Genomic DNA, 17528 nt, shown 5'->3' on the forward strand with positions numbered 1-17528 from the left:
TCCGGCAACTGTTCTTAGACTGGATCAAACACGTGACATTACCCAGTTCATCAAAAAGGAAGGCAAGACAATGAAAATTCAAACAAAAGAATCGTCCAAAAACAACAAGACAGAAACATTGTAGAAGGAAAAGGGGATGAAGAACAGCAGAACATTAAAATTACAATGGAGTAGACATAAATCCAACAAAATCAAAACAAGCCACAGACTGCCTTTTGTACATACAGAAATGCCCCTAAATCTCTAAAACTTCCACACATTCAAGGTCCACTATAATACAAAACTCAACATCTCTGCTTATGCTAACTTCTTTTTACAAACAGAATCAAATGTAGCATGCCACCACTTACACTCTCAAGCCTCGGGAACAGGAACAGAGGCCTGCTTAGAAGGAGAGGCGGCAACCGGAGGTGAAGTGCCAGTTTTGGCATCTGTCTTGGTTTCTGACAACAGTGGCGGTGTAGGCTTCATGTGGGATGGTGGATTGTGTTTAAGCTTCACAAGTATATGACGCATCCTTGAAAGATCGGTTGGTTTACCAGGCTTGGGGCCCTGGATCACAACAATGGATGGCTGCTTTTCTTTCTCCTTCTTCCCCTTCTTCTCTATAGTTGGCACTTCATTTGGGATGAGTTCTGCAATTGCTTTCCAGCAAGTCTTGTTAGCTTCTGCATGGAACTTCTCTTGTCTTTCCACAAATAGCTGCAATATAGATCCAAGTTAGGCATTGCCTCATACTTCAAACATCATATTAGTTTTATTTTGTGAAATTTCAAGTTTGTTGGGGGCACCAAATATCAGTTCAACTGATATATCCAGGCAAAACTGAGTTTCTTGTTAGTGGCAGTTTAAAGAGAAAATGTTAGTTTAGTGCTAACCACTGAAAGAGATTCAGTTCAAAGATGCCCTAAAATCTGAATTGTGTGCTTAAACGCTCGGAGAGTGCATAATGACATATATAAATGGATCACAGGCACTAGTTGGTGTCTACAATCCACCACATGAACTCCTAATTACCCAAATGTTCTACAGTTCCCAATTAAATTTGGATAGCCTATCAATTAAGCAATTTCTTTACTTTACCTATGCACTTGATGACCCGCAAACTATATTAAAACTCTCCAGTCTCCACATAGAATGCCTTTCCATGGTACATGCTACAATTCAACAACAAACAAAGTCCATTCGAGCAACTTACTTTCATACGTACTTAGACAATTCTGCAAAGAATGTTTGTCAACATGGAATCCACTCCTTAAAATTGGAATCACCAGCTATCATAGTTCAAAATTTGTACTAAGATGGCCTCAAATTTCAAATCGAAGACATGGATTCCATACTTCCAAACACAAAATTCTAAAGGTAAAAATGCTAGTTCTACAACTCAATGCCAAACACAAGCATATCTAGGCAAAATAGCAGCTCAACCCAGAAACACCAATAACTAAACTAATTACTGGAACAAAAAATGAAAGTGAAATGCTATAATTAATATGGTAATATTTTGTCTGCGGATATTACCTTCTCCTTTTCCCTGTTGGAAGCTTTGTTGTTCTCACATGTAAGCTTCTGCCTCCTGTAGAACTCGACTTTGTACTCATCAGCTTCCCTGATTATTTCTCTCAACATTTCTTTCTCCCTCTTTTCCTTCTCTTCCAATCGAATCACATTCAATCTGGCACATACGCAAACAATCAAAGAAAAAACACATAACCAACTCTGAAAGGTACATACATATCAATATCTGTGTACATGTATCTCATAAATACAAATAAGCATCTCACATCAATATCTACATATATGTATGTGTATATTATACATTATTGGTTCAAAATTATGCTATTTTTTATTTTTATTTTTATTTTTGATCAGACTCCACAACTAGCAACTAAAGTTAAACACTAAATGATTATTAGTGATGTATTTATTTATGCACAACAAAGTCCAATAGAAAGATGTATAATTGAGTTCTGAATTATATGAGACACCATAAAATCTAACCAATCGATGTACAAAATGATTAGTAATAGTGTATTTTTATACACATCAATCATCACAATTCAAATTCAAATTTGCACAAAGCTTCAGTGTTGACCACGATTCAATTGCTAGATAAACAAGAAAACATGGAAATGAAATTCATCTGATCGACGCTACATCGTTATCGCAATCACTAATCGAATCAACTCGTACATGTGTATATATATATATAAAACTGATATATAATAAAGGTTACCTGCGCCACTCCCTCAGTGCCAACCCTTCCTCCGGCTCCATAGCCGCCGGCGGCGGAAGAATCGGGCCGTCCGACGCCACATAGCCACTATTTCCATTCAGTTCCGGTGAGAACACCTCATCATCTGCGGCGGCGACGTAGGAGGAGAAGTTGGACGGTTCCTCCGCCGACTCGCCGTCGGCGAAGTTGGAGGAATCGAACCGCTCGTAGCCGCCGTCGTCGTCGTCGTCGAACGGCGGAGTCACGGCGGAAGAGCTGGCGGCGAACGACGATGACATGTCACTCCGACTACACTACTGTCTCTCTCTCTCTCTCTCTCTCTTTCTCTCTCTGTGTCTTGGGGAAATTTTCGTCGAATGGCCTCTTGAGAAGCTTGCTTAGTCGTCTGGTAAAGAAATGTAATAGAGTAATGTTGAGGACATATCATTAGAAGTGGTTGCGTGGCAGTTGTGTATTGGCTTACTTAAAAAAAAAAAAATAGTGGATGTTATGAGGAGAGCATATTTGGGGGAATAATGATTCATCCATCTAATTTAACATTTTTCTTCTTCCTTTTTATAATTGGTGCACGTCTATTACGTGTGTTAAAGAAGTGCACCATAATAGATTTTATTTATAATGTAATTATTTTTTTTATTATTCTAGTGATTTATAGTTTTTTTTTTTATAAATAAAAAGGTAAATTACACTACTAATTTTTGTTTGAGTTAAATTTCATCATGGTCCGTAGTTTTAGTTTGAACAATTTAATTTTTACACTTTTAATTTTATTGTAATGTGATCATTTTAAAATTTTGAACAGAAAAAAATCATGTGTAAAATTAAAGGAACAAAAAGATCATATTATAACAAAATTAGAAATATAAAATTAAAATTAAGAGTCATTATTCGACTCAACTTTATTTCAAATATTAAGGACAAAGAAACGATTGTCTTTGAAACAAAGTGGTGTGCAATTAGTATCTCTCTTAAAATTATTCAAATTAAAATTATGAAATTTTTCCAAACTGAACCACAGTGATATGTTTGGAACTAAAGTCCCACCGGTATTGATAAAAATCATTGCCACCAGCACGAGCACTCACAACACAAACCATAGTCAATATCTCTCAATTTCGTCTGCATTGGTATCATCCAAATCCACTTCGATCGTCTTCAAACAGGTAAAATTTCTCATTCTAAAACTTGATTTACGCACATTAAGTTAGGGTTTACATCTTGAACTCACTTCTATCTAGTGTGTATAAAATTGTATCTAAGGTTTCATAATCTATAAAAGGAGATCAAAATTCAAATCAACCTAATCCATCAGAACTCTAAAACAGATTGAAAATCAACAAAATCTGATTAAAACAATGACACAAAGAAAGACTCGTCGGACAATTGAGTTCACCAAAAACCAGAGCATACAAGCAAATCTAGAAGAAGAAATTAGATAGTGTTTGATTTATTAGAATGAAAACGGAATAGAATGAACATTCCATCAAATTGTTCATTCCCATATTTGATTGAGTAAAAAAATAATCACAAAAATACATTATGAATGGAATCATCATTAACCATTTTAAGGGAATGATCATTCCATATGAAAGCTTAAGGAATGATCATTCCATTCCATTTCAACTCATTCTAGTGAAGCAAATAGAACCTTAGAGTTTGAGGAACTCAGGTAGAATCTGTCATAACCTCGCAATATCAAGACAAGTTAGCCAATGTAAATGAGGCACCGATAAAAATAAAGCCTACCTCATGATCAGTTGGAATTATTATTCTCAACAAGCATTTCCTTAATCAACTGCAGTTCCTTGTAAGCATTAGAAATGTTCATCGGATCTTTAGGTCACTCCATGGAGCATGCCACACCAATCCTGAATATTAAGATCAAGCACTTTTGGATTACCTCCATCTTCGCTTGTGTCCTAGAGTTGCTGCTGGTTGCTTCCTCATCTTCCACCTTGAATAAAAGTACCTGATCCACAATCTCCATCACTTGTTCTGGCGAAGCCATTTCAGCTAATTTGTGAAGGTTCTGGCCGTCTTTAAACATGTCATCAGTGGGTATTTTCCCTGTGAACATTTCCAACAAAAGGATACCGTAGCTATAAACATCACTGTATGTTGACAGGTCACTTCCCATGCCATATTCTGCAACACATCTCACATTATTAGTTTTGTGATAATTGTCATATAATATATACATATACGTACAAAAGCCACATTACCTGGTGCTGCATATCCAACAGTTCCCTTAATTTGAAGGGAGCTGGTATGACTGAGAAATTTCATTGTCATGTTGCTTTAGGAACCTTGCTAAACCAAAATCACTCACATGGGCAGTTAAGTCACCATCAAGAAGAATGTTGCTTGGCTTTAAGTCACAATGTATGATTGGCGTGTGGCAGTGATTATGAAGATAATCCAAAGCAGAGGCCACATCAATTGCTACATTTATGCGTTGAAGAAGGTTTAAACTCTTTGGTTCCCTATGTACCCCAGTTGATGGAATTGGATGCAACCAAGTGTTGAGGCTTCCATTTGGCATGAACTCAAATACAAGGGCTTTGAAATTATTACCATGCTTTATTGGCTTATTCCTCCACAAAGCTTATTATTTCCATAAATCGAAATTCAAAGACAGGCTTAAATTCCTCAAACACGGAAGAGTACCTAAAGTCTTGGGAATTTCACCGGAGAGATTGTTGCACAAAAGATCTAGAACTTCAGTGGCTCTCAAAAATCTGAAAGATTGTGGATTAGTTCCTCTAAAGAAATTATGATCCATATAAAGGTATTCCGAAGTTTCACAACTACTTAGGCTGCTTTTGAATCCCACCAGACAACTCATTATGGGAAAGGTTTAATTTAACCAGCTTTCTCAAGTTGCCCACTTCTATTGGTATGGAACGACTGAGATGGTTATCATCAAGGTCTAAGGATATCGACAAAGATGACAAATTCATCAATGTTTGGGGTATGCTGACTCAGGTTATTACTATAAAGTCTCAAAAACAATAAATTCTGGCAATTTCCAAAACTTGAAGGTATGCTTCCTTCAAGATTGTTTTGCTTTAGCCAAAGCTTGTTCAATAATGTTAAATTTCCAATACAGGAAGGGATTTTCTCTGACAACTTGTTTTTACCAATACCAACTTCTTGTAGCTTATGGAGTTTACAAATAGAGGTTGGAAGACTTCCTGAGAGTTTGTTGTAATACGAAGTCAGAGAATTTAAGTTGACAAGGTTTTCAATACCTGTTGGAATGCTCCCATATATTTCATTTGCTGCAGCTGAAAAGAGTTGAGTTGGATTGAGAATTTGAGAGGTTGGCAATGGAATTAGGCAATATCCCTCCGAAATTATTTTCATCTAGATACAATACTCTCAATTTTCTACAGTCGGTCAAAGAGGAGATGAAACTGAGTTCGTTGGCTTCCCCACTTCCCAGACCATTCCCATACAAATTCAACCTTTCTAGTTTCTGCAACTTTCTAAAGTCAATAGGCCATTTGAAAATTCATGGTATTGAAGTCAAGAATTGTAAGGTTTGAAGCATTTGAAATTGAAATTGGAAGGGTTCTGCCAAATTGGTTGTCCCAAATAAGAAAAAGTAGGAGGTTTGGACTAGTGAGGCCGAAAGTAGGCTTTGCTTTAGCAGTTGAACCTGTTGATTGTGTTGATATTGTGTTGGCATATATGTAACTTGTGTCCTTAGTTTTGCAGGGACTCATATCGCTTGTATCTTGTATAGGTTGGAAGATTACACAAGTTCATTTTGTGTCTGCAAAGTTTCTACCTTTTATACGTACAATAAGAGTATGCACACTATTGTGTGTAGTGTGCAATTGAAACTGTTATGTAGAGAGAGAGAGAGAGAGAGAGAGTGATGTGGCATGTATGGTCATACAATTCTTGGATCAAAGGGATAGGTAAGGCAAAGGTAAAAAACGGGTTGGATTCGGAATCACGTAAAATTTAGTGGGTCAATGGAAAACGTGATTTTAAGTAGGATGGATCCGAGTGGATTTTGAGCAAATTCCATCATTTGGGTGGTCAATTTCGTGAATTTGTCCTTTTTGAATATATTTGAAATTAAGATTACTCTTAACACAGACCTCAGAATCCGATTTCGAAAAATTTGCCATGATCGTGAAGTTATTAGTAATTTCTTCATTGTATTGCAATATTTCTATTTTTGGTAATTTTTGTTATATTTCCTTATTTCCATATTGCATTATGATTTTTATTAATTTCGGTTGTTTCCTATTTAAGTTAGCTATGTCTTTGTTTATAAATAATAAATGTAAGCCTTAGGGCTCTTTAGTTTTTGAGAATTAATATATTTCGAGTTTTATACTCTTTTATTACAACTTTGGGTATTCTTTGTAAATCAACTATTGTTGAACTTTTATTCTCGGTATTCTTTGTGAATCAACGAGTTTAGAAAAGAATCTTATTTTCAGTATTCTTGTTTAAATCAACGGATTTTAAAATTGTTACTATTTTACATTTCGCGCTGCATCAAAGAGAGAGTCTGTGTAGCGTACAATAATTTTTGGTTGATTGGTTTTACATTTTGGTCATTACAATAAATGTTAAACAAAGGTAATATTTGGAAAAATTGTATTGTTATGAATTTTTTTCGGAAATGGAAATTGTATGACAAAACTTCAACCAAGTGAGTTGTGTTTGATGTAATAAAATAGTTAATAACAGAGTACGTGAAAGCTCAAGTGAGTTGAATATCATGGCCTACCACAAATCAATAATATTTCTACCAGATATAAGAATTAAGGAAAATTAATAATAGATAAAGCAGCTATTCTAAACTAGGGGCCGCCTCATTATTTATTTTCATAGAAAAGTAAAAGAACATGACAGGTATTATTGAATTTAAACCACTTTTTACTACATTCAATTCACTTTTCATTGAAATTAAAATATTTTAAATATTTTAAAAAAAACTTATTTTCAAAACATTTTTTACTTTAATTCTGACACTAAATAATGCTCTAGAGACATATGCTAGCATTTACATATTGATTACAAGAGTTTCGTGAAATTTTTATGAAGGAGGCAAATGCTAAGGCACTTGTTCGTGTCGAGATTTGGTACAAAAATGTTTTGGAAATGAATAAAAAAAAATAAAAAAATATTTTACAATTATAATTTTTTTTTTTAAATTTTTTTTTATGAAAAGTGACTCACTATCCTAATTTTTTTTTTTTATAATTTTCTTGGGTCCAGGAGCGAGGCCCATAGAGAACATGCATAAAAGTCCACAAAGAGTCTTGACCTCTTTTTTTTTTTTGGCATGAAAAAGGCCCACAAAATTGTTTCTCTCTCTCTCTCATACATACATTTTTTTTTTGATCGGTAAAAAAGAAACTCTATTGATGTAAGAATCAAGTAGAATGCACAAAACAAAATACATCAATAAAGAAAATGGAAGTGCAAAAACATCACAATGGGCTAAATCATCTCAACTAGGTTGGCACAAAAAAACTCATTCTATCATTTGCTAGCACCTCCAGAGTTGGTGAGGAACCAACGAGAAAACGGACCAAACTCCACAACAACTACAACAGATCACACCAGATCAAACTCCACACCAACAACAGATCACACCAGATTCCATGCTCAGTCCACCTCCCATATGAAGACTGACAGATGGAATACTCAGCTCCCATTCCTAGTGCAATATTGAACCCCAACTGAGCACAGCAGTCCAACACAACCTTCAGCCAGCAATAGAGTATACACCAACAGTAGCAACCCCACAGACCAACAGTAGAGTATACCAGCATCAGAGCATACCACAGACAGGAACATTAACAAAGAACAACAATAGTAGCAGCAGATCATACTAGCAGCAGAGCATACCTCAACACAGAACCAGCAATAGCAGACCAATAGCAGAGTATATCAGCATCAGAGCATACCATAGACAAGAGCATTAACAAAGAACAACAACAGCAGCAGCAGATCATACCAGTAGCAGAGCATACCTCAACACAGAACCAGCAATAGCAGACCAACAGCAGAGTATATCAGCATTAGAGCATACCATTGACAGGAGCATTAACAAAGAATAACAACAGCAGCAGCATATCATACTAGCAGCAGAGCATACCTTAACACAGAACCAGCAATAGTAGAGAAAATTCAACCACCATTCCTAATGCAGTATTGCACTTGTTGCAGATTAAGCACCAGATTGTTCACAGAGAACACCACAACCATTGGGGAAACCTTAATCCACATTACTACTCTCACCTTAACAAGATCACACAGTTCATCCCAATTTGGTTGAATACCATTAAACACACACTCATTTCGATGCTTCCAAATGGACCAGAGAATAGCTAAGGAAAGAACTGCCCAGATTTGCTTTTCCAACTTTTTCATTTTACACCCAGCCCATCACTGCAGTAATCCATGTACTGAACCAGGTAAAACCCACTGAAGACCCCACCATTTTACAATATTGGACCAAATCCTCCAAACAAAAGGGCAAAAGAGAAAAATATGATCCACTGTTTCTACCTCACTAAGACAAAATACACAAACAGTATTAGCATTCCCATCAAGGATACCAACTCTTTGCAAAAAACTAGAAGTTTTAACCTTTCTGTGCCAAGACAACCACCCAAAAAATTGCACTTTGGGTGGAGCACAATTATTCCAAATGGTTCCTGCCATATCCAGCTTAGGCCCAAGTAAAGACTCACACCAATTATAAATTGAAGAGATAGTAAAAATCCTTGATGAGACTGTCGCCCAAATCAATTCATTTGCTTTGGTGCTACAAGGAATAGGTACAGTACTAAGAGTGTAAAGTCTACTTACCTCATGCTCCTCCTAAGCCAGCAAAGCTCATCTAAAACCCACTTTCCAACTTCCAGCTTCTCCCCTGCTCTGAAAGAAGATATTGACCACACCATGCTTGTTAGTGGATAAGGAAAACAGTCTGGGAAATTCCTCCTTGAAGCATACATTACCTGCCCACTTATCCAACCAAAAATGAGCTCTCCTTTCATCACCCAACACAATCATTGCACTATTAAGATAATAGTTGTGTAAATTTGAATTAAACATGACAGTGTGGATTATATCAGACCACAACTTTGAGCGTCTTCCAACCAAACTTGGTAACCAACTACCACCCCCTATATTATATTTTCTGCATAACACTTCCTTCCACAAAGATTTATGCTCAGACCCAAATCTCCACCACCATTTTAATAGAAGACATTCATTCATAAGTCTAATCCTTCGCACACCCAGACCACCAAGAGTCTTGCTTTTAGTAATGACCTCCCACTTCACCATATGCACCTTCTTTCTAAGATTAGATCCACCCCAAAGGAAAGCTGATTGAAGTTTCTCAATCTCTTTAGCCACCCCTATAGCAATCTTGAACAGGGATAAGTAATAGATAGGTAAGTTGGACATAACAGATTTGATTAAAATTAACCTCCCAGCAAAAGAAAGCAACCTCCTCTTCCATGAAGACAATTTTTTCTTGAATTTATCCAAAACAGGCTTCCAAGTATTTTTCCTTCTTGGATTAGCCCCCAAAGGCATCCCCAAATATTTCAAAGATAGCTTCTAGTGCAGACAATTGAAACTAGTGGCAAAATCTTGCATCAGCCCATCATCCACCCCCACACCACAAATGACACTCTTGTGGTAGTTTATTTTCAAACCTGATAAGATCTCAAAACATCGTAGGATTCGTTTAATGTTTACCATTTCCACCCATTCAGTTTTACAAAAAAAAAAAAAAAAAATAGTGTCATCTGCAAATTGTAAATGGGAAACTATAATACCAGTAGAACCCACCTCAGCCCGTTTTATTAAGCCCAACTCTTTGGCTCTACTCAACAAGATATTTAGCCCCTTTGCTACAATGTTAAATAGAAATGGTGACAATGGGTCACCTGGCCTTAGACCCTTTTGTGGACTAAATTTAGATGTTGGTGATCCATTGACCAAGACAGAAATTTTAGCCGAAGACACACAAGTTCTCATCCAGCTCACCCATTTCTCTCCAAAACCAAAGTTTGAGAGCATAAAAAATAAGAACTCCCAATTAACTGAGTCATATGCCTTTTCAAAGTCTAGTTTGATTACCAGACTTGTTCTATTAGAAGTTTTCCAACCATCAATTACCTTATTGGCTATCAAGACCCCATCCAGTATGTGCTTTTCACCCAAAAAAGCTGACTAAACCTCACTAATAATCCTAGGCAACACCTGTTTAATCCTATTTGCTATCACCTTTGCATGTATCTTATACAAAGAGCCAATGAGGCTAATTGGCCTATACTCATTCAAACAAGATGGACTATCAGTTTTTGGAATTAGAGCAATAAATGAGCTATTGAGCCCACTGACCAAGCGTGCATTCCAATGAAATTCTCTCATGAATTGGATGACATCATATTTTACAATTCCCCAGCACTTCTTAAAAAATGACATGTTGTACCCATCAGGCCTTGGGGCCTTATTGTCCACACAACTCTTGATCACCTTTTTAATTTCCTCCTTTGTAAAATCAGCTTCCAGTTGTTCCCCCACTTGAGCACCTCCAATGTTTTTAAAAGGGCCAGATAATCTAGGTCTAATACTCCAAGATTCAGAGAATTGCCTCTTGAAATGAGTTTTAACTTCTTCCTTAATTCCATCGGCTCCTCAAGCATGGATCCATTCACTATAATTGAACACAAGGAATTTCTACTGTTTCTGCTAGAAGCCAATATGTGAAAATATCTGGTATTTCTATCACCTTTAGAGGTCCAGTTGCTTCTGGATTTCTGCAACCAAATCCATTCCAACATTTTGCTTAACCTACAAACTTCACCCCTTACTTCATTTCTTCTAACCTGTTCTGTATCAAGAAATGGTCTCTCTTCAACTAATATATCAAGAGCATGAGCTTCATCTTCTACACTTTTAAGCTTAGCTTCAATCTTGCCAAACACCTCCATGTTCCACTGTTTAAGTGCTTGCTTCAATGCTTTAAATTTCATAAGACACTTATACCCTACCCACCATTCCACCACGAACTCTGACCAGTTTTGCTTCACAAAAGGTAGAAAGTTGGGGTGTAACAACCAAGCATTAATAAACCTAAATGGCATAGGGGCCCAGTCCTTATCGTCCACCATTAAAATTATGTGGCAATGATCAAACAACAACTTAGGCAGCCCCCATTATTTAAAATTAAAGTTTTGCACCCATTCAAGATTAAGTAAGAATTGATCAATTCTACTCTATTTCTCTCTATCTTGGGAGTTACACTAAGTGAACTTCCTCTCAAGCATGGGTATATCCATCAGTTCCAGTTATTCAATCATATAATTGAGGTCCTTCATCCCTCTATCCCGTCTAGAGCATCCAATCCTTTCTGAGATGTTTCTGATTTCATTAAAATCTCCTCCTATACACCACGACCCTGAAAAGATAGATCTTAACCTTATTAAGCACTTCCAAACCTCTTTTCTTTGTGCCACCTCGTTAGGACCATATACATTAACGATAACACATTCAAAACTATGAAAAATTGTATCTGATAACATCAAGAAATTATGGTTACAGCAACATTGTAACAACTCAGATTTTTAATTATTCTGTAGAATTTATACTAATATTATTTAATCACAGTTAGGAAAATATATAATTTATTTTATATTATTATGTGTAATTTTGTAAAACAATATAATTATTAAAAATTTAGGAGTCAAAGTATAAATAAATAATAATAATAATAATTGGTGTGGTAATAAAATAAATAGTTAATTTTTTGTTGGTATATGATAGAGTGTAATTTAATTAAGAATTAATTTATTTATATAATTATATTAAAATACTGAGTCAACATGTAATTATCTTAATTATTACTTAAGATAACTATGAATCTAGGAGTGAATCAGGAGAATTATGAAATAATCTATGAAATGATACGGATTGGCCACGTGTTGGCTTGCTAGTGGCGTTACCTTCCTATAAATAGGGAGGAGCTGATCTGGGCAGACAAAGAAAAGAAAGAAAGGAAAGAGAGAAAGGAAGGAAAGAAAGAGGGGAAAGGAAAGAAAAAAATAGTGGAAGCTGAAAGGATTTTTGATAGTGGAAAGAAAACGTAATGTATTAAAGTTAAGCTGAGTTATATTATACCTTGAGTCACCTAAATATATTTTACGTATGTTTTGACTTACCATATTTATCTTATACAAGTTATGTTTTATAAACCATTATAAATTATATAAATATTTCAGTTACGTGGTTTATTTTCTGAACCCTATTTGTGAAAAGGAAACCCATGGATATGTTTGTTTATATTTTAAATAATATTTAACTATGACCTTATATACAATTATGTTTTGTAAGTACCACAACGGGAGTCCCATGCCTTGGGGACTTAAATAATCATTGGCCTCTGCTTGACCACTTTGTGGTCCTTTGTCTGTCATGGATCCATTGACCTCTGTTCTGTGCGGAGCAAAGTGCTGTGCGGAGCTATGTGCTACACTATTGTGGGAGCCATCTCTAGAATCCGTACAAGCCACCTCTTGAATCCGTACCTCTGTTCTGTGCGGGGCTAAGTGCTACACTATTGTGGGAGCCACCTTTAGAATCCGTATGAGCCACCTCTTGAATCCGTACCTCTGTTCTGACTGTCACTTCTGTGACTTCTGTTCTGTTCTGTACCGTGGTTATGATTATATATTTACATAAATTCTGTATTTCAGTTGCTGCTACTTAAATGATTTATTTACCAAACTGAGTTATGTAAATGTTTTGGCCTAACTAACTATCCATGGTTATTTCATCTCCCCTATGTTCTTGGTATAATATTTCTCACTCTGCCATGTGCTTATAGCTGTTTACCAATTTTCAGGAAACATGCAATTCAAAAATAGCTTTTGAAAAGTCTTAGACGCATGGCTGCGGAGTAGACACACATAGCATTTTTATTGATATTTTTCTATGTAAATATCGGCTTTTTTGGTCAATAAATTTTGTAATAAAAATAGAAGCTCCAATGATTATTTTGGTACTCTTACTTAAATATTTCTTCCGCTTGCGTTTATTGATTTGTTCAAGATTGGCCGGAGGTAATCTCAGTTACTGGCCATCACGATACTTAACCCTTGCGTATGGGGAGCGGGTCGTGACAAATGGTATCAGAGCAATGATTTTTTTAGAAAAAAAAAAAATTCATCATTGGAGCATAGGACACACACACATTTAAAGATAGCGGGTAAGTAGTACCTAAATATTATATTTTGTTAGTCGATTTAATTATATTATAATTTTATATGATTACATATATAATATTTTTTTTTTAGTGTTCCTAATTTGTGAAGGATATTAGATATAATTTATATTTGTTATAGTAAAAGAAGGACAAGAAAAGAAGGATGTCGGGCTCAAGCACCCACCAAAATTATAATATAATTAAATACATATAATTTTCAGTTCAGTATTCAAAAAAAAAATTTATTTTGATGTTTTTTTAAAAGTGGATTCAAATTATAAAGATACTAATTTTGAAACTATTTCCCATCAATGAAAAGTACATCTCAAAATTTTCAATTCTTGCATATAATTCTGTCATTGTGTTCTCATTTTTATTTATTTTTAACATAAACAAAACGAGTGAAAAGTTTTTAAAGTCGCTCCTTATTCTTATTTTGGCCCAAAACAATTTTTGACAACTAGACAGTGAGTTATTTTTGGTAAGGCTTTTTTTTGAGGTAATATTTTCTATCAGATTAATCATCTAATATATATTTAACAGAGTGCGTAGTGGATAACTTACATATGACAAATTTCGAGGACGAAATTTTAAAAGGAGGGAAGATTGTAACAACCCAGATTTTTAATTATTTTGTAGAATTTATACTAATATTATTTAATCACAGTTAGAAAAATATATAATTTATTATATATTATTATGTGTAATTTTGTAAAACAATATAATTATTAAAAATTTAGGGGTCAAAGTATAAATAAATAATAATAATAATCATTGGTGTGGTAATAAAATAAATAATTAATTTTTTGCTGATATACGATAGAGTGTAATTTAATTAAGAATTAATTTATTTATATAATTATATTAAAATACTGGGTCAACACGTAATTATCTTAATTATTACTTAAGATAACTATGAATCTAGGAGTGAATCAGGAGAATTATGAAATAATCTATGAAATGATACGGATTGGCCACGTGTTGGCTTGCTAGTGGCGTTACCTTCCTATGAATAGGGAGGAACTGATCTGGGCAATTTAGAAATAACTTTTGGAAAGTGGGCTGCGGAATAGATACACACAACACTTTTATTAATATTTTTCTATGTAAACATCGGCCTTTTTAGTTAATAAATTTTGTAATAAAAATAGAAGTTCCAATTACTTAAATATTTCTTCCGCTTGCGTTTATTGATTTGTTTAAGATTGGCCGGAGGTAACCTTAGTTACTGGCCATCACGATACTTAATCCTTAGGTACGGGGAGCGGGTCGTGACAAGCATGCCTTCAATTGAAAAACCTTCGAGTTCCAAATGCATAACAGACCTCCAGCTCTACCAATTGCATCAACAGACATGAATTCAAAAGAGTCACCAGGCCATACTCTTTACTAACTCCAGATTGACTTTTGATTTCTTTGTTTCTTGAAGTAAAATAATATCCACTCTTCTAACAGCAAGATTTTTCTTAATCTTTCTTCTTTTTTCTAGTCGCCCAATCCCTTTCACATTCCATGATTGTATCTTCATTAAACATTGCTTAACACTCCATTTCCCCTTAGTTGGCTAAATTAATTAGCATCTCCATCCATTTTCCTTACTTTTTCCACATCTTGAGCTTCCAGTTCTTTCAATTGATTGATCACTTCATCTTCTTTCCCGTCATAATCAATAACCAGAGCTTTTCCAATTTTAAGTGAGGCTTCAGCCTCCGACAACACTAACCTTCCTCTGCTGGATTCTCTTGCTATTGAGAGTGAAATAGCAGCTACAGCAGACCTGAAAATGACTCATTTCCACAGATTTAAAGATGGTTCTCCTGAATTTCTGTCACCAACCAACTTTCCTTTCTTCTTCCATAGCTTACCTCGCAAGACTTTCCCTTTCCCTCTCCCCTTCACAGTAGACTTATGCTGTGTTTGGTTAGGGGATTTGGGGAGGGATTTGGAAAGAGAAATGGAAAAGGTAGGTGAAATGTGAATAAAACATGCCTATATTTCACCTACTTTCACATACCTTTTCCTTTTCCCTTTCCAAATCTCTCTCCAAATCTTCTAACCAAACACAACATTACTGATTGGAGTTGGGTTTATCACCTCCGTACCCCTTTCTCCTTTAATTTCTGATTAACCACCTCTCCTTGGGTTTGGGTTTTAGATGCATGAGGAATCTGTGTGTTGCCATTCTCCTTGTAATCCAGCCCATTACTTCTTATAAGGGCTGGAAATAAACAGAGTCGTTCTTGAACAGTTCGAATTCAGCTTAGTAAAAACTCGTTCAAACTCGGTTCGTTAAATTTTTCTTACATTCGAGTTCGAGCTTATTAAATTTTTAATAAACAACTCCAAACATACTATTGCTTGACTCGTAAGCTCAACTCGTTAACTGACTCATTTAACATTTAACATTTATTATTTATATATTAAATAATGTAAAAATATGTATAAAAAATAAGATAAATATATTATTTATATGTTTAAAAAATATAAATATAAATAATAGTTAATTATAGATAATACATTTATATAATAGTAATAATAGATATTATTATTTTAATACAATATTGACTTTTTTATAGTATGTTTATATATATTATACATATATAATTGTATAATCAAAGTTTTAATTATAACTTTAATTTTATACACAAATATAAATTTATAAATATTTTGATTCATTAAGGCTCGTGAATAGACTTGAACTCGAGTTAAGCCTAAACTAACTCGGTTCAAGCTCGACTCGTTAAATTTTTATTGACCTCAAACTCAAATTCAAACTTATTAAAATCTTAATAAATAAATCTAAATATACTAAAACTCGACTACCCTCATTTACCTCTAACATAATTTGAATACAGATCATTACAGTTCATAACATGATAGACAGGTGGGTCATGTTAAAAATTAAGTCAACATTGATAGGCAGCAGCTCAATTAAGAAACCTTTTGCAACGTGGAATAGTAAAAACAAATGAAATGAAAGGGCCTAATATAGAGGTCAGGTCAGAGATGATGGTTTCCCAAAAAGAACTTATTTAGAACATTGTAATTGTATTTCCACATGTTGTGTGAAACATATAACAAATAAAAAAAATGGATAAATTACATTACTTGTTTTGAGATTTAAAAAAAAAGAAATGAAAATTCTATAATACACAAAAAATAAAATAAAAAGAAGTATACTATATGCTCTAGTTTGGACTTTTTGTGATCTTTACTTATAATCTATTATGATTGTTATTTTAATTACAACTGAACAGGTCTTTAGTTATCTCTCAAGTGAAAGTGCAAATTATATAAAATTACAAGATACAAAGTGCAATATTTAATTGTCGTAGCTTATGGTTTAAGTAAGGCTGCAACTTGGTCAAGTTTGATAGACTTGAGAATGGATCTAAGCTTAACTCAAATTATAAAGATATTTGTCTAAACTCGAGTCATGCTCTCACCCTTATTAACTTATCCAAATCTAAGTTCTAGCTCAAATTTATCTCAAAGCATGCATATATATTCTAAATACCCTTTTTTATTTTTTATTTATATACTTGCATACATAGATATATGAAATGGTGCTTTTGTCGGTCACAATGAGAAAGATGTAAGGTTTCACATCCTAATAAAAGCCTCCAACATCTCCCTCAAACCCTATATTTAGCTATTTTAGAGAGTTTCATTTCGAAAACCATGCTCCAACATCTCTCCAAATGTTTTCCTAGTTTAAGAAATGTATAAAGAAGGAATATTCAAATAAAATAGAAAAAAAAAAAGAAGCATTAGTGGAGAGACTAGTGAAAAAGTGACCCTCTAAAATGAAAAACACACTTTTTAATTAAAATTTGGAGAAAAAAATTTAAAAATATTATTAAAGATGCTCCAACACCCATTAACTACAATGAGAAGGCACACAAATAAGTCAATATCATTACAAAAGAAAAATAAAAGAAAATAAAAATAATCACAAAGTTGGCTCCATAATAGACATTGATTAATAAGCCCACCCATATAGGTAAAAGGTCCTCTAGTCTTCTTCGAATT

The 17528-nt window shown here is 34.4% G+C and overlaps 1 protein-coding gene across 1 annotated transcript; it reads right to left on the reverse strand.

The window, feature by feature from the left end:
* Nucleotides 1-137: 137 nt before the first annotated feature.
* LOC114287485 (clathrin light chain 2-like) lies at nucleotides 138-4103 on the reverse strand. The gene is made up of 3 exons (XM_028230864.2): nucleotides 2237-4103; nucleotides 1522-1675; nucleotides 138-702 (listed from the first exon to the last, which is right to left on the reverse strand). The coding sequence occupies exons 1-3, from the start codon at nucleotides 2512-2514 to the stop codon at nucleotides 355-357; spliced, it is 780 nt and encodes a 259-aa protein (XP_028086665.2). The 5' UTR covers nucleotides 2515-4103; the 3' UTR covers nucleotides 138-354.
* Nucleotides 4104-17528: the final 13425 nt, after the last annotated feature.

Source organism: Camellia sinensis, chromosome 3, assembly GCF_055761805.1.
Source record: "Camellia sinensis isolate YWXY chromosome 3, ASM5576180v1, whole genome shotgun sequence".
Lineage (NCBI taxonomy): Eukaryota > Viridiplantae > Streptophyta > Magnoliopsida > Ericales > Theaceae > Camellia > Camellia sinensis.

Coding starts and splice junctions, on each gene's coding strand:
- LOC114287485 (XM_028230864.2), bottom strand. CDS start 2,514: ATGTCATCGTCGTTCGCCGCCAGCTCTTCCGCCGTGACTCCGCCGTTC. Junction 1,676..2,236: donor GCACTGAGGGAGTGGCGCAG/GTAACCTTTATT, acceptor CGTATGTGCCAG/ATTGAATGTGATTCGATTGG. Junction 703..1,521: donor CCAACAGGGAAAAGGAGAAG/GTAATATCCGCA, acceptor TCTATATTGCAG/CTATTTGTGGAAAGACAAGA.